Source organism: Strix aluco, chromosome 4 (genome assembly GCF_031877795.1).
Source record: "Strix aluco isolate bStrAlu1 chromosome 4, bStrAlu1.hap1, whole genome shotgun sequence".
Taxonomy (NCBI): Eukaryota; Metazoa; Chordata; class Aves; order Strigiformes; family Strigidae; genus Strix; species Strix aluco.
This window is the reverse complement of record NC_133934.1, coordinates 95,236,194-95,257,641: the sequence shown is the minus strand read 5'-3', so window position 1 is coordinate 95,257,641 and position 21,448 is coordinate 95,236,194. Positions and strand designations below refer to the sequence as shown.

The window sequence follows — 21,448 nt, the reverse complement described above, 5'->3', positions numbered from 1 at the left end:
GATTACCAATCAGATGGAGCATAGTACTATCATTCCTCTGTGCTATAAGGATGCGTGCATCCTGCATAGAAGTGGACTTTTTGCTGTTGGTCCACGTGGCAAGACTGTTTTCAGATTCTGCTGGCATTTGGGAAGACTTTAGAAGTCAGTTTTAATTAGAACTAAAATTTTGAATCTGTAATGAAAATTCTGAGTGCAGAATTAGTCTTTGGTATTTTATTCTCAGCCCATTTCAGATGCAGCACCTCTCTCTTTTGTTATGATCTGGTAGAACCAGGCTGTTACAAACCATGAAATATTTGGTGTAGTGCTCTGTGTGCTACATTGTCTGACACAGTTAAATGCCAAAGTCCTAAACAAAATTGTGAAGTTATAAATATCCATATTGTTCATATTTCATTTCATTCTATTCAAATATCTTAAAATGTCTGCATACTTCATACCCTTGCTGTGAAGCATACAAGTATTAGTGATAGGACTTTTGAACAATTATTAATGAATTTGTTTAGTGAAAAGCAAAACTGAAATAGCTTTTGCTTCTCATGGAAGTTCAGCATTTCTCCTACTTTTGCTCAGAAGGCACCTCTCTTCATGCTGAGAGTAAAAAATAGTAACATTGCACCACAGGAAAATCCATGTATTTTAAGTGTCATCTTCATCCATTTTGTTTCTTTTGAGGGCCAGTGCCCGCAAGCCCAAAATTTCTTGGGGATGTTGCCTTCCCTGCTCCCATTCTGTGTCTTTATTACATAGTAAGTAAACTGATAAACATTTTCAAGAGGAGGCAGTCTATAGATATGTCTTTTGGCTGGCAGTGTTAATACCCCAAACTGTCATATATAGGTGTGCCCTGTGCACTGAGTTAAATCAAAGATATCCCCTACAAAACTACACTAAGCCCTGAACTGATGTGGGTTTTGATAACTGTATAGAGGTGCCTTTTAAGTTCATATACTGTATGTCATAATAGTTCCAATTTTCCCCCAGAAGAATTAAATAAATCATTCTCGTAAAAGGGGAAAGTGGTTCATAGTCATGTGATTACCAAATGATGTACATGTGACCTTATTCCTAGTTTCTGTTGTCTGTTGAGGACAAAGATCCTTGTTGCCTTCTTTCCCAATAACAGGTTGTTGAGATGACAGTAATTTCCTACTGAAGGTGCCTGAAAAATTTGCCTCTTCTAATTTATTCTTGCTTTTAGTATAGTAAAGTTAAAAACCAAAAAGCTTTGAAGGGTGAAAAAAAAAAAACATTTTTTTTCCTCTTTAAAAATAAAGTTTTTATGTAGTTTGTTTTTTCTGTTTAGAAAAAAAGAGGCAGAAAGCAATGAAAACTGTGTTATTATACTTTTGTTACTCTTAAAACATAGTAAGGTAGGGAATAAAAATTTTAAAACACTGGGTTAATTTTATCCCCCCTCATTTTTTGTGTGTGCAGTAAATCTTTGGGACATGGTGAGGCAGAGGGAGAATCCTGTAATTTTGACGTCATCGTCTGAGAGCTGTTGTTCATGATAGATATGAACTGACAGAGGGCATTTTGCAACCATTTAATTTCTGTGAGGTTTTTGAATACAGCATGTTGAAGTTAGCCTAAGATTAGGGGTGGGGGTGTGAGTTTTCAAGGATCTAATTATTGAATCCATTAAAAACCAAAAAGAAGCAAAACAAAAAACATGGGCTGGATCTTCATCATGTGACTCTACACTTTAGAGTAGGTAAAACTGTCCTCACGAAGCACTTTGCAAGCTGTTTTGCAAAATTCCTTGTTGGCATGCTGCTGCTTGCTCTAGCTGCCAGTGTGCTGTCGTGTAGGAAGTGAGCCCAAAATAGCATGCCTTCTTACTACCTCCCTTCAGGGTGCTTTAACAGTTTCTCAAAGGTCAGTAGAAACTAGTATCAATTAAAGTAGCTTTGTGTCTGCTTTTAATGTACAGCCCTACAGGTAGTGGAGAACAAAGTTGCATTGAAATGCAGTTCTGGCACCTCTTTCCCTGGAATACTTGGTGAAGTTTGGGCTGTATGTGAGGATCCAAGGCAAGAAGATTTGGTGATGTCTCATGGGTCAACATTAAGCTAGCCTAGTTGAGTAGGCCAAAAATGCTGTCTTGGTCAGTTTCCTCTGACAGGAGTAGTATCATAACATGTATTCATTCAGCGGCCTGTGATAAAATGAACATGTCCTTAGAATTAGAAATAGCCAGTCTGGTTCCCAGTCATTTGATCTGCTCACAAGCACAGTCTCTCTCAATTGAATATTCTGCTTGGTTTATAAATCAGTCAAAAGATAGAATATGCTGATGGTGACTAACAAATATATTTGAGATGGGTCTGGAAAAAAAAAGGTTGAGCAGAGGATGTTGAGTTTTGCTTTCATTTAAAGATGAAGCAGAGTTTCACTGGGAGGTTTAGTGACAACTTGATATCATTTAGACAGTGATCTATCTGAAGAAAGATTAATGTTAATTAAAGTGGCATTGGAGAACTTCAGCAGATGACAGCAGCCAAGCTGGCTACAGGCTATTTTTAGAAAATTGACTTCATTGCATACAGTATGACTCATTTATTAAGTTAACGGATCAATCAATAGCTCAGCTATGGCAGTCGCTGAATGTGGAACTGTATATAAAGACTGTGTTTCATGTCTTTGGTCAGAATTCAAATTATAAAAGCCGACCAGTATTGATTCAGTCCAGGTGCACAAGTGTCTTGCACGTGATGAGCTATGCCATGATAATCCAGTGAGTCCATTGGCACATACATATATTCAGGGGCACAGGGAAAAACCAGTCAGAAGTCTGACTTGCAACTATATGGGAGATAACACTGTGATAATTTTAACCTTATATCCAGAATAAATGTTTTAAAAATGAGAAATTCAGTTTCTGTTTTAGATAGAGTATTGAAACATACAGCAAACAGGTCATAAAAGGATAATTTATTAAAATAATGGATAGTTTACGGTTATAATAGAGTTGTAATTTATTTCTCTTAAGTTTTGTCTTTTCAAGTTCTCTTCCCATTTGGGCGGTGGTTCATTGTTTCTTGCTTCCATTTGAGCACAGTTCTTCCTGGTTTTTAACTTTCCTTAACTTGGATTACATTCAAGTTTTCCCTGTTTAGTGATATTCTGCTTTAAATTGTGAAATAGTAAAGCTTCCATCTGTTCCAATACAACTGTATTGGCCTCACTTCAGTTTATTTCCTGTATTTTGCTAATTTCTTAGGTTGCTATAGAAACCTTGTTTTCCACATTCTCCTGAATCCTTTTTGTGAACTTCCTGCGAACCCAGTGTATGCATTATGTGTCAACCTGAGGTGCACTTTTTTCCTAAAATAGTTTCCCTAAAAAAGACACAAAGTTTCTATTCTTTTGCAAACTCCTGTGCAAATAGACATATAAGATTTATTATTTCCTAATTATTTTTATGGAATTTCTACCCTGTCTTTTCTGATTCTCTCTTCAAAGATAAGGCGCGGTTCTTCATTTTTATTGTGTCAGCTCCAATTCCTGCACCTAGGAATAATTTCACTTCTCTTGTGAAAAGGGATTAGAGACCTGGGGTGTCTGTATTACATGCAGGGTATGATACACATTTGATGAGACTCATGTCTATCAAAATTTAAATAAAATTGTGGGACCTTTCAGAGATTATCTGTTACATATACACATGAAAAATTAAAGCTAACTAGTATTTAAAATAATTTTACTATTAAATATTGTGGCTTGCTATAGTGTGAAAATACTGCTGTTTGGGAGAGAGAGACTTTGCTCACTAGGTTTCTATAGATGAAGCTTGTGACTTGTCTTTTCAGCTTACTGGAAGAAGCTGGCTGAATATTTAGCTTTGCTCTTGGTTGGTTGCGTATTTGTTCTGAGAGAAAATTACATTTATATTATAGGATGCTGGATGTTGTGTTGTTGAACTGGAGAAAAATATAATGAAATCTATAATAAAACTAAAATCTGTGAAAGATGAAGAGTGAATCTGCACAAAAATTGCGTCCCCAGTGAACTGAATCCTGGCCCTTCTAACGTGTTCTTTGCTGCATTATGTTCTAGTGTACAAAGCCCATAGTAGTTAATGTGTACTCGTGCTAGCTGGCCTTTGCTTTTCTGATTGCAGTGTAATTGCTTCTTGAAACACTGTGATCAAAAAAGCTAGTATAAAATATTCTAACAAAACCAACCCGCAGAGAGATGTTGCTCCCAAGAAAATGAAAAAATGTGTGTCGTGTGCAAGTCCTCTGTCAGACTGTATCATCCTGTAGCTGAAATCTCCTGTGTGTAATCATCTGGTCTCTGTTCTTTCAGGTGTCAGTGATCAAATCAAGGATTTGCAAAATAACAAGCAAACTTCCAGACAGGTCACAATTGATAGTGACGCTTAAATGTAATTCAGAGAAATACTCCAAATACAAAGTTTTCCTTAAGTTGGACTTACCAATTAATGTATTGATATTCAGTTTGCCTTGATTTTGCTGTTCTGTCTCACAATTTATCACAATGTTTTTGTTTTTCCCAGTAACTTGTGTGTGTGTGCGTGACTGTGTAGTCCCTTACACTGGTGACTTACCTGACTGTGGGAGATTTGTAATAGCAATTTAGTAACACCAAACTAAGCGCTTTCAAATTTCTTTTCAGACTATTTACCATGAGGTTGGAATGAACTGGGATTTATGATTTTTTGAGTGAAGAGTATGCAGCATGTTTCACAACTGATTCTGCCTCTTAATGTTTGTTTGGCACATGAATTGTATACCATAATATTTTGTGCATGACGTTGAAGCTAATCAAACATTTTGCCAGAAGAAAAGCAGACTGGTTTAAAATTTTTGTGTATATGTTTTTGTTCACTACTCACAGACTGCCAAATAGGCAGCTGAAATCCTTTTTTCTCATAGATACATTATTATATACTAAAAACAAAAATTCTGTTCCTCGCATATATCATACTTATGACCAGTGGAAGAGTTCAGGCTGTGTTAATTGGATCCTCCCAGTGTGTGTGATGCCTTTAAACTTCTTTGAAACTCACAACCAAACTTTATAAACAAAGTCAAATGTCTTTATTATTATGTCCTCTGTAGTACCAGATTTAACTGGCATTCTGTTGTGGTGGATCTCTCTTCCAGGAGTTATAAGATGGAGCGAAATTTAATGTTCTGAAATTAGGAAAGTATAGATTTCCTTAAAAATGTCATTTCAGCTCTGAGGCATTTATAGAATTGTATATTTATGTGTCTCTGGTTCTCCTTCCATTTCAAATTTGTTATTATTTACGTATGTAGTCTGGATTTTCAAGCTAAAGATGTCAGTGTAGGATTGAAAAAATATTAAGATGTGTATGGTAAGCTGAAGCTATGGGTGAGAGGTTGTTTATTTAAACAGTAACATAACTTTTAATGTCTCTTTCAAAAATGTGGAATTGTGGTACCTGACATTTTATTTTAAAATGTGCTACCATTTGGATTGCAACTGGGAAAATTCAGAGTGTGTTAAACTCTTGACACAAAACTTTGCGGAAGTATTTGCAGAAAATTATGCTAATTAATGCTTTAAGCAAGACAGATTAGTTTATTGAGTCAATTATTCTGATTTTTTTTCCCTGATGTATTTCAAGAAAATGCTTAACAGTTGTGCTGAGGGTGGCCAATAAAGAAATCTGCCAGGTGGAATTCCCTGCTGGTGAGTGCTGGTAGCAGAGGCTTTGTCTCCCACTTCTGCTAGAGGATAGAAAGTCAATGAAGTTAGTTTTTGGGTACTGCAGAGTGCTGACAGGAGTGGATCTGAAAGAACCAAATAAAAATTGTTTTCTTACAGAGCTCATTCTAGTAGCAATAGGACTGGTCACGTGCAATGATAACATGCACTGATCTGAGCCATTCCTTGTCACAGTATGATGAAGCAGTCCTTCGTCATGATGTTAAAATCAATGTCTTGTAGCTATCCCTGGAAACGCCATTTGAACAAAGGTCAGGTATAGTGAAGAATGGTAAACGGTAAATGGTATGGAATAAGGGGTGGAGAATGTGCTGGTTTTGACTGGGATAGAGTTAACCCTTTGTGTACTTAAAGGGGGCTACAGAAAAGATGGGGAGGGACTCTTGATCAGGGAGTGTAGGGATAGGACGAGGGGTAACAATTTTAAACTGAAAGAGGGTAGATTTAGATTAGATATTAGGAAGAAGTTCTTTACTGTGAGGGTGGTGAGACACTGTCACAGGTTGCCCAGAGAAGCTGTGGCTGCCCCCTCCCTGGAAGGGTTCAAGGCCAGGTTGGACGGGGCTTTGAGCAACCTGGGCTAGTGGAAGGTGTCCCTGCCCATGGCAGGGGGGTTGCAACTAGATGATCTTTAAGGTCTCTTCCAACCCAAACCAGTCTATGAGTCTAAGATTAAAAGTTCATGTCTGTAGTTTCACTGGCAAAAAAAAGTTTCAGTTCTCTCCAACTTTCAAATCCATTGATGATTAGCAGCAATGGAAGTTGCAGAGGAAATAAGAGAGAGCAATTGCTACACTCTAATTTGAATGCAGTAATGTCTGGACCCTGTCTCTACCTCAGAAATCATAGTTGATATTACTTGGAGCAGTGATAGACTTCAGATTTGACTGTTCCTATGCAGACTTCATTTTCTGTCTAAAGCCTTCAAGCCATTCATTTATGAGAGTGACTTACTTGTAGAGATATGGGAAGGCAGGACTTATGGGGAAAATCTTAAAGTATTTTCTGTGTATTTTCTTCCCTTTTTAGCCTGAGTCAACAATATGTGCAATAATTTCAAGACTGACTATAAGGAAATACATCTGTGTAGAAATGCTGACAACTGGAAGGAAAAATAAGGAGATAATCACAGAATCACAGAATCATCTAGGTTGGAAGATCATCCAGTCCAACCATTAACCTAACACTGACTGTTCTCAACTACACCATATCCCTCAGCGCTATGTCAGCCCTACTCTTAAACACCTCCAGGGATGGGGACTCCACCACCTCCCTGGGCAGCCCATTCCAACGCCCAACAACCCATTCTGTAAAGAAATGCTTCCTAATATCTAGTCTAAACCTTCCCTGGCACAACTTGAGGCCATTCCCTCTTGTCCTGTCGCTTGTTACTTTGTTGAAGAGACTCATCCCCACCTCTCTGCAGCTTCCTTTCAGGTAGTTGTAGAGGGTGATGAGGTCTCCCCTCAGCCTCCTCTTCTCCAGACTAAACACCCCCAGTTCCCTCAGCCGCTCCTCGTACGACATGTTCTCCAGACCCTTCACCAGCTTCGTTGCCCTTCTCTGGACATGCTCGAGTAATTCAATGTCCTTTTTGTAGTGAGGGGCCCAAAACTGAACACAGTAATCAAGGTGCGGCCTCACCAGTGCTGAGTACAGGGGTAAGATCCCTTCCCTGTCCCTGCTGGCCACGCTATTGCTGATACAAACCAGGATACCATTGGCCTTCTTGGCCACCTGGGCACACTGCTGGCTCATGTTCAGCCGGCTGTCAATCAACACCCCCAGGTCCCTCTCTGACTGGCAGCTCTCCAGCCACTCCTCCCCAAGCCTGTAACGCTGCTGGGGGTTGTTGTGGCCCAAGTGCAGCACCCGGCATTTGGCCTTATTGAAGCTCCTACAGCTGGCCTTAGCCCATCGCTCCAGCCTGTCCAGATCTCTCTGCAGAACCTCCCTACCCTTGAGCTGATCAACACTCCCACCCAACTTGGTGTCATCTGCAAACTTACTGAGGGTGCATCAATCCCCTCTTCTAGATCATCAATAAAGATGTTAAACAGGAGCGAACCCAAAACCGAGCCCTGGGGGACACCACTCGTGACCGGCCGCCAACCGGATTTAACTCCATTCACCACAACTCTTTGGGCCCGGCCATCCAGTCAGTTTTTTATCCAGCAAAGTGTGTGCCCATTGAAGCATAATACAAATACACATTTGATAGCTATCTACTGCTTTACAATAAATAGTTTCTTATGTGATTTCCATTTCTGTAGGACCCAGAAAATGACTAGTGTTGCTGTGCAGAGCCAGCAGGGAGGTCACTAGTGCAGTTACATTTTTAGGTCTGAATTGTCACTATCAATGATACTGCTTCATGAAATAAAAGAAGCCATGTCTGCTTGTCTCCAGAGAAAATGTAATATTTACCACCATTTATAGTACATGCTACTCATGCATCTTCAGTATGTGAATGATTCTTTACCATAACTTTTTCAGGATGTAGACAAGTTCGCTAAGTTCAATGTGGAACAAAACCCCCTATTTTTTTCTACATCAGTGACAACACATCACCCACTTCTTATTACCAGTCATGAATTCCAGAGACTTTTCAAACATGTAAACCATAGAGTCTTTGAGGTTTGTGAGGTCCGTACATGCACGTCTATCTAAAAAGTTTCCATTTCTAGAATTGCATTAGGATGCATTTAAGACTGTATAGCAGCTTAGTGAAATACGAGCACAAAGAACATCAGGCTTCAAATATTTAAACTCATCTATACGACTTAGACAACAAACAAGAAATCATAGAATATGATGACTGATGGACATTAATATAAAGAATAAGATCCTGGTGATGGTAATTCTGCTTGGTTGACCTAATTATTATCTTTCAGGCTATGAAGGACACCTTGTTTCTAATATTTAATCACATGAAGATTTTTCTTTGGATAAAGAAAGGAAGGGGGATTTTTTGATGTTGTTTTAGGGCTTGGTGGGTTTTACCTCTAAATTGGTAGGAGGAATATTTGTGTTTTGTAAGAAGTCATGACACCATTAACATGCTGTTCTTTGTGTCACTGATTTTGAGAACATTTTTCTTCTGATTTCAGAGAATATTTTTCTTCTGATTTCAGGTTGGGTGGGACTATATCTGCATACAAGATAGTGCCAGATGAAATAGAAGAAATTAAGGTACAGTATTACTGCCTTTCAACACTGAATTTCTTTGCTTGGAGAACTACAGTAATGTTACATTAAAAAAAAACATGTTATTTCTTGCTTTGCAGTGTATTGTATGGGGGGGAAAGTGCCTAAAGTAAAATTATTGCATCCATATTTAGGCATCTAAAATAGTAATTTTGTTATTTTTACAAGTACAGTTTATCTTCAGCTTAAGTTGACTTCAGTAGGGTTTGTTTGATGCCAAAAACTTGTGTGATTCTATGTATTTCTGTTTTGTTACCTGAAGACAAATGCAGGAATACTGTGAGCATTGAGTTATGTTTTCATAACAAAAACCAAATATAAAGATAGTGTCCTTTTGCTTTTGAGATCAAAAGCACGTCCCTTTTTTTCCACTATTATTTGTATTAAGAAGGGAATAGTATGAAGTCATTGGTGCTCAAAATCATTAAAAGCTCTTTGATTTTGCGGAGTGTCAACAATAAATACTGAATTTTACCTCCAATGCAATGTGTGTTATAACAAAACTCACTTTAGCCAAGTCCACTCATGGAAAGTACTTCAGCAATTTGTGTCAATTTTGTTCTTCAGTGGAGTAAAAGAGAGGTACTGGGCAGGAATCTGGCCTAGACCTGGTAGCATGGTCTGCGTAGCTGGTTCTTTATTTGATTGGTAATCACTCAGTCTGACATATTGCTTGCTCACTGTGATTTCTTAATTGTGCTGTTTTGTATACTCATTTTCAACTGTGCAAAGGGAGTCAAGTAATTAAAAAACTCATAAAGGGAAGTGCTTGCATAATCATCTGATATAGACATGACTTCACAGTGTGTAAAGTTGTGAGGATTTATTCCTCCTCAGTTAGCATCAAACTCGTTTTAAGCAAATACAATGACTGACTGTATCTGCATCAGTCAAAGTTATCACTGCATTGTGATCAAAATGTATTTATCTTCTCTCAGATTCATGAACTCATCTATCCTGAATTATCAAGAAGAGCATGATTTATTAGGATAGATCCAGTGTTTAGACTTTGGTATTAGAAAGAAAGAAGGTTTTCAAAACGTAGTAGTGCTATGTAATATTTTCATGATGTTCAGAGAACTGCACCAAAACTATAAAAACAAAAATGAGAAAAACCCTAAACCATAATCTTTCACCTTTAATATAAGAAATCCAAACCCACTGACATTTTGCTAATGTTGAAGATGGAGAAAAGGAAGCTGGTATTTCTGGCTTCATTGTGCAAACTGAGTTCAGTGAACAAAGAAAAATGGAATGCTGGGAAATAAGAAACAATTTTATTTTTAGGAACTTACTGTATTAGGCAAGATCAGTAGTCACAGGAATGTTTTTTCCCCCCACCTGCTAAGGAGGTCTGTTCCAGTTTTTCAGCTCTTTCTTACTTGGCTGGTGTTTAAATGCTTGAGATCCTAGGAAACAGCAAAGGATGGGTTATTCATGTAAGCGTGGAGGGAGGATTGTATTGTTCTAAGTCAGAGCTATTTAAAGTGTTTGGAAAAAATCACCTCCTTTACTTGTTTCTGGTAGCTGTGTTGTCTTGTTCAGGTAATGGGTTTTTTTCGGTTATGAGTGAAGTCAGCCCACCTCTCACACCTTAAATGATTGAACTTCTCAAGCTGTTAATACAGTAGGTGTTATTCATATGAAATAAGGCACTACTGGAAGATGCTAAGACACGCTAGCAGTGAGTATAATGGACAAATCTATATAAAATATGGAAAAGTATTCTTTTGTGTATATATATATTTTGAATAGCAGCTGGCAAACAGAGACTGAGAATCCTTGCAGTAAGTGTAGGGGGAGTCTTAACTTCTGAAAAGTTCTTCAAGCAGATTTGAGTAGAAAAAGAAGAGAGGAGGAAATAAAAGAGAAAGCAAATGAGATTACTGTTACTTCTAGAGAGGACAGAATCTTCTTCCATGCACAATAATTCTGAGTTATTTTGCCTTGCAACTATCCCTCCCCTATTTAAACATGAAATATTAAGGGGTTTAATTTGATGAAATGTGCAAGAAGAATAGCTCTGGTTTTAATATATGATTTAAGTTGACGGGTTGCTGAATTGTATTCACAGGAGTTGGAATATTCATGTTTTCTGATAGTCCTTACAAAGTAAACCGCTTGCTTAAATGGCAGAGGAGGGCACTTTATCAGGCAGAGAGCAATAATTACTATGACAAATAACTAAGAAGTCTCTTTGACAGTGTTTCCATATATTCCAGAAAAGGTGGTAGATTAACCTCTTTTACAGCTGAAAATAATTTATAAGGAAAACAGATGTATTGATTTTGTTAATTCATGTAATTACATCTTAGGCAGAACACCATTGTAAGCAGAGACTGTATCTCTTGAGTTTATGGAAGAGCAAAAACTGTAAGCCTTAATATACCTGCTGGTTGAAAAGTATCTTTAAAAGATTAATGAAGTGCATGATTCTAAATGTATGAGTAATTTAAAAAATAACCTGTGTAATATATATATATATGAGAATTTATTTGTCCATATTGCAATGCTCAGGAAATTTTAACATGTGTTTATAATGTTTCCAGTCTGGAGTGTTTAGAATATATTTATCCTTGTATGTGAGTGTGATTTTACTATGTGTATATATGTACTGTGAGATTATATATGGTTTATGTGTCTAGAATATTGCCTGTATGTATGTGTAGCTATTTCTTTGAATGAATGTATATGGTCAGTGTTGGGTGTAATTGAAGCAATTTGCTTACCAAAATTAAGTAGTGTCTGGCATGCTTATAGGCATATGAATTAGGAGTATTTATGGCAGAAGCAATAGCAGGTACACTAAATACCTTCATGCACCTTACCAAGGTTAGGAAGAATTGTGTGGAACCAGTCACCACTATGGTTCCTCACCATCTGAAATGGAGTGTGATGTAACTTACCTTCCCTAGATATTTGTCATAGGTACTTAGGTTCCCAAAGTGAGAGTGCTCAACAGGTAACAATATGAAGATTCCATCACAGGTTTTCCCCTGAAAACTTTTCTAGAAGGTAGAAATGTCTTCTGTCACAGGATCTTCAGGACCAGTGCTTCACTAAGAGAAGCTTTCAGAGGAGGAAAACTGGAGTAAATGCTTAAATGGACGTACTGCCATCTGCATTCCTGTTATTTCTCTACATCAGTTAAAGCAATGACACTTCATTTTCAGTACCTGCTGGTTTTAAAAAACTGCAGGAACTGATGAAGACAGTAAATATAGGAATTACAGCATATTTCTGAGAAAGTGTCACTGTTTCAACTTTCTCTAGACTTATGTTCTCATCAGAATTATTAATCTAGTAAGCAAGGAGCTTTTCAGACTTGCAAAAATGCATTGGCAGATTTCAGCTTTGCTCGTCATCCACTGTAGTAGTGTGTTGTGCCTAAAGGAGAGGAGTTCCAAGCCAAATAATTTCATGTACATAGGGATTGGTGAGCATATCAGGCAACACTGGTTTTGAAGAACCTCTTCTGGTTGAAAATTAAAGCAATTGCATTTGAGAGGAAAAAATGGCAGCAAACTTAACATTTCTTTATTTCTAGTAATGGCATTCATGACAAGATACAATGTAGTTTACAACGTGAAGTTTGCCTCAGGAGTAGAAAGCAGTTTATGACTCTTACCAATGAGGGAAATTTTGTGTGATGTGCCTGTAGATATTTTTATATGTCAACAGTAGCATCTTATTGTTTATAATACCGTGAGAGATGCTCTTTTTGATTGCAGCATTCCGTCATTACAAAGGAAGTACATGATGTTGTGAAGGATTGTTATTCTAGAGGAAGACTGAGTGAATGAGAAGACCACTCATTAACAGATTTCTAAAAAATAACTGGTTTGCTAGGATTTGCAAGGCAACAGTAGAAAGGAATGTAATCAATTTGGGGGTTTTTCTTTTAAAGTGCTTCCCTATATGCTTTTCATGTAGGCATATGCATGGGTTTCATCATCTCAAGACCAGAAATTACTTTGACAGCAGGTGTTGAATTCATCAAAGTAATATGCACAAGAAAGACATTGCCATTGTATTTCATTCTTGTAATACTTGTGGTACGAGACAGATATTCCAGTGTAGAGAGCAAGGTTAAATGGTTACCTCCTCCGGTAGTTAATTTTAAGAAATCTTAATAGAAATTTTTCTTAGTACTGGTTATAAATTTGTAAATTTAGATGTAAAGCAGTTATGGAGGAAGATGGGAGGTTTTTTTTAGTTCTATTATCCACCCTTTCACACAGAGACATACTTTATGCTCCTCAAAGAACACCTATAATTCTTCTATAGCTGCTCTTTAAATTAAACCACATATGCATAAAGTATTAAAGGCTACATTTAAGACTACAGACCTTTTCCCCTCAGTAGGATAGGATAGCTGTCTTTTCTTCTTTAGAAGTATGTGTTCATTTAATAGTTTAATATGTGAAAATCCTTTTCATGAATAGCTGAAACACGTTCCTCTCAGATAGTCTTTGGTCTGTCAGGCAACAGACGCCAGTGATAAAGATCTAAGAGTAGAAAACTAAAAAAAATGTGAGAGAGAGGGAAGTAGCCAGAAGGGAAATGGGGAACACTATCTCTTCTTAGAGGTCAGTTGCTCTAGATGATTTAGGAATTAATGAGATTTTAACTTTTCCACACAATCATATTTAGGAACATTTTATGTACAAAGTAAGCTGATTTCAGTATCAGTGAGCTGCATTTCAGAGCAAAGGTGGATCTGCCATCAAAAATATGCGTCTTTGAAATGATTACAAATAAAATCAGTCTATTCAGAGACTTTCTCGGAGATAGGTTTGTAGACCTTGTGATGTCATATACCTACATAATACCATATGCCAGAATCTGTTCTTTATGCTGGTAGGAGTAACTGATGAAACTCATGCAACCTCTGTGTGCAGCCAAGAGACACTGGCCTTGATCCTTCAAAGCATTTTCATGTTTATCAATGTGTAGAAAAGATAAGTAGCAATTTGTCAACAAGTGCCAGTTTATAGTCCCATATCAAAAAACCATGAATGAAAGAAAGGTAATCATTAGTACTGGGGTGGATAGTCCATTAGAACAGAATTGTGATTCAAAATATTCAGACCTCACAAAACTGGCTTCTTATCTCGATAGAGGGTGGCAGGCATTTAAATATTTCTTGCATCTTTTACAGTATCAACAATGCATTACATAAACAAGGAGATGTGCTGTCATCCCAGTTTTGCATAGGAGTTTAAGTGCTGGATCTGGTTTATTTCATCACTGTATTGATGTTCATCTGCTAAGTGTATCAACATTTGCCGAGGGTCTCCACAGAAAGTTTCCACAAGGTTTACGATGGGAGGCATCACAATTTGGTGGTAATGGTGAGATTATAATTTTGTGTATCTGTTTGAATCCAGCACAAACAAAAAATAGATTTCTCTTCATTGACCTTTCAGAATAAGAGTTTTTTTGAAGAGGTTCAAGCTGTTTAAAGTATGCACTCCCACCAATCCCATTACTGAGAAATATAAAGCACTAAGAAGCTTTACTATTTACCTTGCAGGAAGGACAATTCTGGTTCTCGATTTTTCTGCCAATTTTTCCTTCTTTTACCTCTCAGATTAGAATTACTACTTCATGGCACAAGAGCTCTTACTGGGTAGCATGACATAAAAGGATATTATCAATTGAATGTCTAATGAGTATTAACAAGTAGTATTTCCATAGACTCCAAAGGTTACAGATACAAGTTGAAAAAGATTTAAAGGCAATGTGTGATGGTCACGTGTTCTTCCATGATTAGATTACTAGTCAGGCTGGACTGTGTGTTGGCTAAAACTGAGGGCTTCTCTTTTAACTTTCGTAATGTGCACTCAGAGTCTGACACTCCAGCAGACAGTTTCATTGTGTTCCTGCAGCCAGGAAAATAAGGTTTCTAAAAGAATGTGCAAGTATCCCAACCCGTAACATAAGAAGAGACACTATTCTGAGATCTCAATTTAGTGTATGAAATCCCTGATAAACTTCCAGATTTGGATCTCCTGCTTGGTTCTCAGGTTTCCATAAAGGACACTTTCATATGGCCATGGATCCAGCTAGGAGAATTGAGAAGTGGGATGTGTTACATTACAACAACTTTATGTCTCATCATATTTCCCATAACTAGTTTACTTGATGTACACACAGATTTCTTCCCAATTTTTAAATCCTGCATTAGCAGAGTTGATCACTAATTATTACTCTTTTTCAAGCTACATACGACTCACAGAAAATGTCAATTGTTTAGATGATAGAAAGAACTTTGAGTTTTTACTTGAAGTATTAATCCTTAAATGATCTTACAGACTTTTGTTGTTTCCATGCTAAAGAGAATGAAAAGGTTTATGTGTGAGACAATGTGACAAAATCGTGAAAAACACTATATGAAACAAAAAATTACTTTCCTTTAATTGTTTGTCCATATGTATGCATTCATGCTATAAGCACATATGCAGAGTAGCTTAGGCTAGAGATTTACGCCCCTTGCAGTATTGATAATGTGCTCTTAGCTCTTTCTCCCCCATGCCATGCATTTGTGCTCTGTTCTTTTAGTTCTTGTCAACAGCTGATTATCTATATTATATTGTATCATATTACATTGCTTCTAGTTGACTGTGATTCCATTATCTGTTTTATGTCAGTTTTTCTTCTCATTAGTCCTTTGTTGGTTTAAGTTAGTTTTATTTCTTCTAAAACTGATTTTTCCCCTTTTTCTGGAAAGTGCAGTCTGTATTACATTGGGTTCTGGCTTAGAATCTTGGGGGTTGGTGCCAAGCCTGGCTGTGCAAGCCTGAACCACTGTCCAGGCACACTCTCACACCAGTGAAATATGAGTGTTTCATAAGAATGCCTTTTCTGTTGTGGGATTTTTTTTTCCCCACCTATGAAGCCAGTAGTTGTGGATATTGGTTTTGACTCTTGGATTGTTTCTGCTCTGATAGGTTTGGGACTCTTTTTACTTGAAGGACATGACTGTTCTCTGTGCTATAACTATTGCTGTCTCAAGTTTTTGTATAGAAACTCTTTAGGGAGTACTCACTGAAGGGACTTTTCATCTGTTTCTCTCATCTTCTGTGGATGATGGATACTCACTGCAATCACAGACCTCTCAACCAAAAAAACATCTGCACAAAAAGAATGTAAAATGGAAGATGGCTGAAGTGTCTGTATCGCTGCTCCCTGGTTATTGGATAACAGGATTCAGCCCTGCCCTTGTGGATATTCCCTGGCATTCAATGGGATTTCTTTTAGGCCCAGGCAGTTGCTGCCATTACCAGTATTACAGACATATTCCATTTTTCCACTCTGTCTTGCTGCTTCCGTACTGTTTTGAGAGGGTACATGATGTAAACCAAGCAACCGGGGCGGGGGAAGCTGAGCATCCGCTCTTTTGGGCATCTGGCACTGAAGACACTGATTGACTTTTTTTGATTTGGAAGAGACACTAGCAAATATCTGGGGGTGGCCCAAATTTCTTTACATCTGTTAATGGTCAAACTCTGATCACTATTAGGACTGCTGAGTGTATCGCTAGCACTCCTCTGCTTTCCTGGCAAAGGATATCAAGTGCCTAGATGCTCTGGATGAAAAAGTATACTCACTAACTTTCCATATGAAAATAGGAATTATCACTTCTTGTTTTCCTCCTGTCTTCCATCTTATGTTTCATAGGCTCTGTGGCCTCAGAGATGGCATGGCTCCAGAAATGACAGAGACCACCTCACCAAGCTATCTTCCTCTTACAAGCTGTCTTGAATATAGAAGATGCTGAAGCATTGTTATTAATTCCTGTTCTAATGTGAGAAGGATTTACATTAATGCATTTTATATTTTATCGTGAAATTTGGTCTTATGGACATCCAAAAGAAGTTTAGCCTGTGTTATACAGATCATGGAATATTGCAGCATGTGGAAGGGAATTGCAGGAAGATAGTGCAGCCATTGAAGTTGAAATGCCAATGATATAAAATAATTCTAGTAGTCTTCTTATTTACTGTCCAAAACAAACAAAATAGTTCTGTAGTTCTTCTGCAGAGAAATGAGTATCTATAGGATGAAAAAAGAAAAATAGCAGAAAGTTAATTTACAAGACAAACCAGTATATTGTTGATCTTTCAAGCCTTTCTGGTTATGTAGCATTTAAGCATTCTTGGTGCTGTTGCCCTTCAGAGGGGAGATTAATGTGTATCAGATTTTTCATTACCACAGTCCTGTTTTGTTTATTAAATCTTTCTTCACTAAATACATTAGAAACAAACAACAAGAGATTTCAAATTTCTTGTTGTTTTCCAACATAAAAAATGTCTCTGCTTCTCTCTGTGGCCATAGTAACCAATTTTCTCTGACTTCCTCCTGGCTTTCTTTCATTTTCCATTTTTGCTAAATACATATCTCTGTACCAGTCATCACCTGAAACCTAGTTAGGTCTTGGGGCATCTTCTTACTTGCTCTAACATGGTTCTTGTGCTTTTCATCCGACCTGGTTTACTGGGCAATGTTTTCAGTGTCTTCTATTCGCACTGGAAAAGTCAATTCTTAAATGAGGTTTCAGCCTGAGTGAGAGGAGAGAACATAGCTCAGCTTCATTAAGCAGCAAATAGCTTCTGGCAAGTATGTAAGTAAATTGAGTTTATGGAAAAGCCCTAATCTTTTTCCATGTGACCTGTTACATTAAGTTATGTTTGGTTATATTTACCTTAAAAGAACGTATTCTGGTGACTCTTTTTGAAGATCTATGAAGGAAATTTAATGTAGGAAATTTAATGGATAGTGTCATAATTGGTTAGGGGTGTGACTGAGTTTGAGGGAGATTTACAGTATGATCTTTTCTTGTGGTAAATACTTTTCTGAAAGTTCTTTCTTTTTATGATTGGCAAAATAGATGAATACTGGTACTGTATATATAGGAAAAAAGATCAGTTGATTTTTTTTTTTTTTAAAAAAAAACCCCTTCAGGTTCTACAGCTATTTACAGGTAGCGTCAGTGAATTATGAAAATCATTATTTGTAGAGAACTGAAGTATAACTGCAAGTAAGGGCATTGAAATACTGAGTGATTGGATGACAAACCATGTCATTCAACGTAAATGTTAAGTGATATGTATGGGAGGTATTAAAAAATCCTAAATTTGCGTATAAAATAGGGGTCTCTAATTTGACTATTGTGATCCAAGAATGAGGTCTGAGAAGGTGGTAACTATTAGCTCAGTGTTTAGGAGCAACTGAAGGGGATCAAAAAAAAAAAAAAAAAAAAAAGACTGTGAGGAATTACTAGGAAAGGAACCAAGACCAGAACGGAAAACCTTTTCTGTTATGTATGACCCTCTGGTGCCCCACCATATACAATGCTGTGTAAAGGGCTGATACCCTAATCACAAAAATGACATAGTAGGGCTGAAAAAGATTTAGAGTCAGATTATAAAAATTATCTCATTTATAGAAGCACTTCCATATGAGGAACAAATAAAGAGACTGAGACAGAAATGTCCATGAGTGGCACATTTGTTTGCATTTCAGCAACGTTCTTCCTTATTTCTACTGCACTTTTAAAATTAACTCTCGTGCTTAATTTATGCAAATTGTAAGACTGCCTGAAAGCAGGCGCTGAAGATAGTTCTTATCAGACCTCAGTCAGACACTGAAATCTATCCAAAGATAGGTTACTGATGAAATTTTTTCTATGAGTAGGTCAGTGAAAAATTTAATATTTCCCTACAAAAACATCATTATAATAAAAGGAGCCTAAAGGGGTGTAGTCTGTTTATTCTGTTAGCCTGCAATTATTTCCTGAGCAAAACAGTATTCTTTTGTCGGTATTGTAAATGAGGATGGCCAGATGTTAACTTGTTGGTTATGACCTTCAATTGAGTATATTTAAATGAAGTGGTAGTCTGCTCTTCTCTGCCTCAGTTTTATCATGGCTTCTTTTCTAAAGGTTAAAAAATAAGTGAAACGCAAATTTTACAAAATCCAAAGAATGGGATAGAAAAGGAACTGTCTGACAAAAAATGTTTTTGTCTGTACAGTTGTTTTTTGTGTAGAGAGCTGTATACTGCTTATTACAAGCTCATTACAGTGAAATATATTTGCTGTAGCCAATGCTCTTATGATGTTTTCTTGGAGATATTTTGAAATTTGCATGACAGACAAAAAATACTTAGAGTTTCCAACTAAAAATATCTTTCCTTTTGGAGTTAGACAGAAGCGAAAGCTGAGACAGCAGCTCTAGAGACTTAATGGACTACTACATTTCTTAGAGTTGATCGTTACAGATGGTTACAGATCCAAACCCAAAAGTTTTTAAGTGGACAAATTATCAAATACTGTGCTTAGATTCATGGGTGCAAATGTAAAAGCTCTTGGAATATTGCTGCTATAGAATTGTTGATTCCTGATAGACGTGATCTTTAACCACAAATTTATAACTTTTAGCAGAAGTAAAAAATCTTTGATCTCTTTTTAATGTCTTCGAGTATCACAGATATTACCAGGCCTGGAGAGAGAACTCTTACAGGATGGAGAAGACTTGCTTAGTAACTGCAAGAAGAAAGCAAGGGCTTCTTCTTCTCTGGAGTCAGAAGTGATGGGTGTTGAGATGAAGAGGGAATTCTGGATGGGTGTGTGGTCTGCACTGGGGCAGAGGAGAGAGAGAGGGATGGTGCCAGGTTCTTTCTGGCTCTCAGTAAGAAAGGCCTGACAGCAAATGGCGTAATAAAATGTTTGCCTTAACAAGGCAGAATAAAAGGAATATAGATAGCAAATAAATCTTACTCTCTTTAGATGCTGGGAACCGTGTGTTCGTGCAACATTGGATCAATCCCTGGATGGATTTCTCCACTCATGAGAAATTCTTGCTGCACTTTTAGATAGAGGAAAGGCCATGCAGGTGGTGTAATCACCAGCACTTAGTGGGAGTTGCCTACGGGCTCCGCTGTTACAATGAGGTGGCTGAGTCTGTCCTTTGGCCAAGGGGACAGCATGACACAGGCCTGAAGGCCATGCTGGATGTGGAGCACAGCACAGCCTGCTCTGGGGACTGCAGGGGAACTGTTATGTGGATCACTAACTCCTTGATGTACAATGATCACTACAATATTAGAAACATAAATACAACATTGTGTGGTCCTTAATTTCCAGAGGACATTGCCCAGTTCTTGCTCACAGATAAAATTTATTGCATACTCTCCTTCATCCACTAATTCCACCTGCTCTCTCTTACGGAAAATACTGTCTGAATGACTCTACTGCCTGTGTAGGCTCTTCATCGCTCTCCAGCACTAAAGTGGCAATTGTCTCTACAAGGGAAAGCAGTAGTCCAGAGATAACATATACTGCATGCATCATAATCCTCAAAGTAGAATGTGTGGGAGATGATACAACTCTTTGAAAGGGGCAACATGGTATTTTTAATTGTTGAGATGATGCCTTTATTCTAAACTGCATTGAGCAGATGACTGTAATGTGATTCTAACATGTCCGGAAAGGTAAGTTTTGCAATTAAGAAACCAAAGATCACTTATATATTTTCATGTAACAGACCGTACGTTAGAATAATAGTCTATAATAAAGCAGGTGATGCACAGTTGAAAAGACTCATTATTTCTTATGCAACTTTTTTTTTGAAGCTTATAAATAAATTGGCATTCTCATAAAGGTTGCCATGTATGTCTTCTTACATCTTTAAAATAATGAGTAAGTACTTCCTAGTCCAGAGGGCTTTCCATGGTTTCACAGCTCTAGAAATGACTCATGTTTTAACAAGGAGGGTTCTGTTCCTATGAAGCAGCAGACATTTCATATGCATAACCTCCACTATATGTCTGATTCGAGCGCATCAGTAACAATGGGAATGTACTTTTTTCACTAGAACCTGTTGTAGCTACAACTGTACTCCTTAAACATTTCCATAATTACTGAGTCTCCCTGCTTATCCTTTTGTAAAACTATTTTTAAAAAGTGTGTGTATATTCTCTCTTAATTCTTTTTCAACGGAAACAGTAGGAGGGAGGCATGAAATACATCTTTATGAAAGTATAACGAACAATTTCTTTATGTTAATTGTGACATTTAAACTAATGTTGTTTTCTAGAGAGTTATGAAGGTTTGATATAAACCAGATAAAGTATGTGAAAGAAATTTCAAAATCAATTTGAAAAATATTTTCTGAAATACTTATCTCAAAAGGGTTACTTATGGTGAGAATTGTCTGCTAAGATTAGCACAATAGAAATCATTTGAGGTGTAGAACTTAAATTCTAAGAAAGTCTTTTAGTAAAAAGGACACTAAGATTTGGTTTCTCTTGTGCTACGTAGTTAAAGTTTATAAATCATTGATTCCTCTTGAAGCAGACACTGTAAGGGCTTCACTCATTGATGACTATTCCCTCAGTGCTGCAGCTTTTGGTTCTGGCACAGATCTTGATTTTGCAACTGAAGCATATCGTACAAATATATCCATTGCCAGAACACTTAATTAATTAAGTCATCATTCATTCAAGATTAA

At 37.2% G+C, this 21,448-nt stretch overlaps 1 protein-coding gene across 23 annotated transcripts in view; it reads left to right on the top strand.

Annotated features, from left to right (window-relative positions):
• GPHN (gephyrin) overlaps positions 1 to 21,448 on the top strand; it is a 303,549-nt gene that overhangs the window by 121,484 nt on the left and 160,617 nt on the right. For all 23 annotated transcript variants that reach the window (XR_012623280.1, XR_012623279.1, XR_012623278.1 and 20 more), the window contains one exon: positions 8,862 to 8,919. Coding sequence is in view for 19 of the 23 variants with exons in the window: in XM_074824459.1 (XP_074680560.1) it covers positions 8,862 to 8,919 (58 nt within the window). In the remaining 4 variants the exon portion in view is untranslated. The remainder of the gene's footprint in view (positions 1 to 8,861; positions 8,920 to 21,448) is intronic.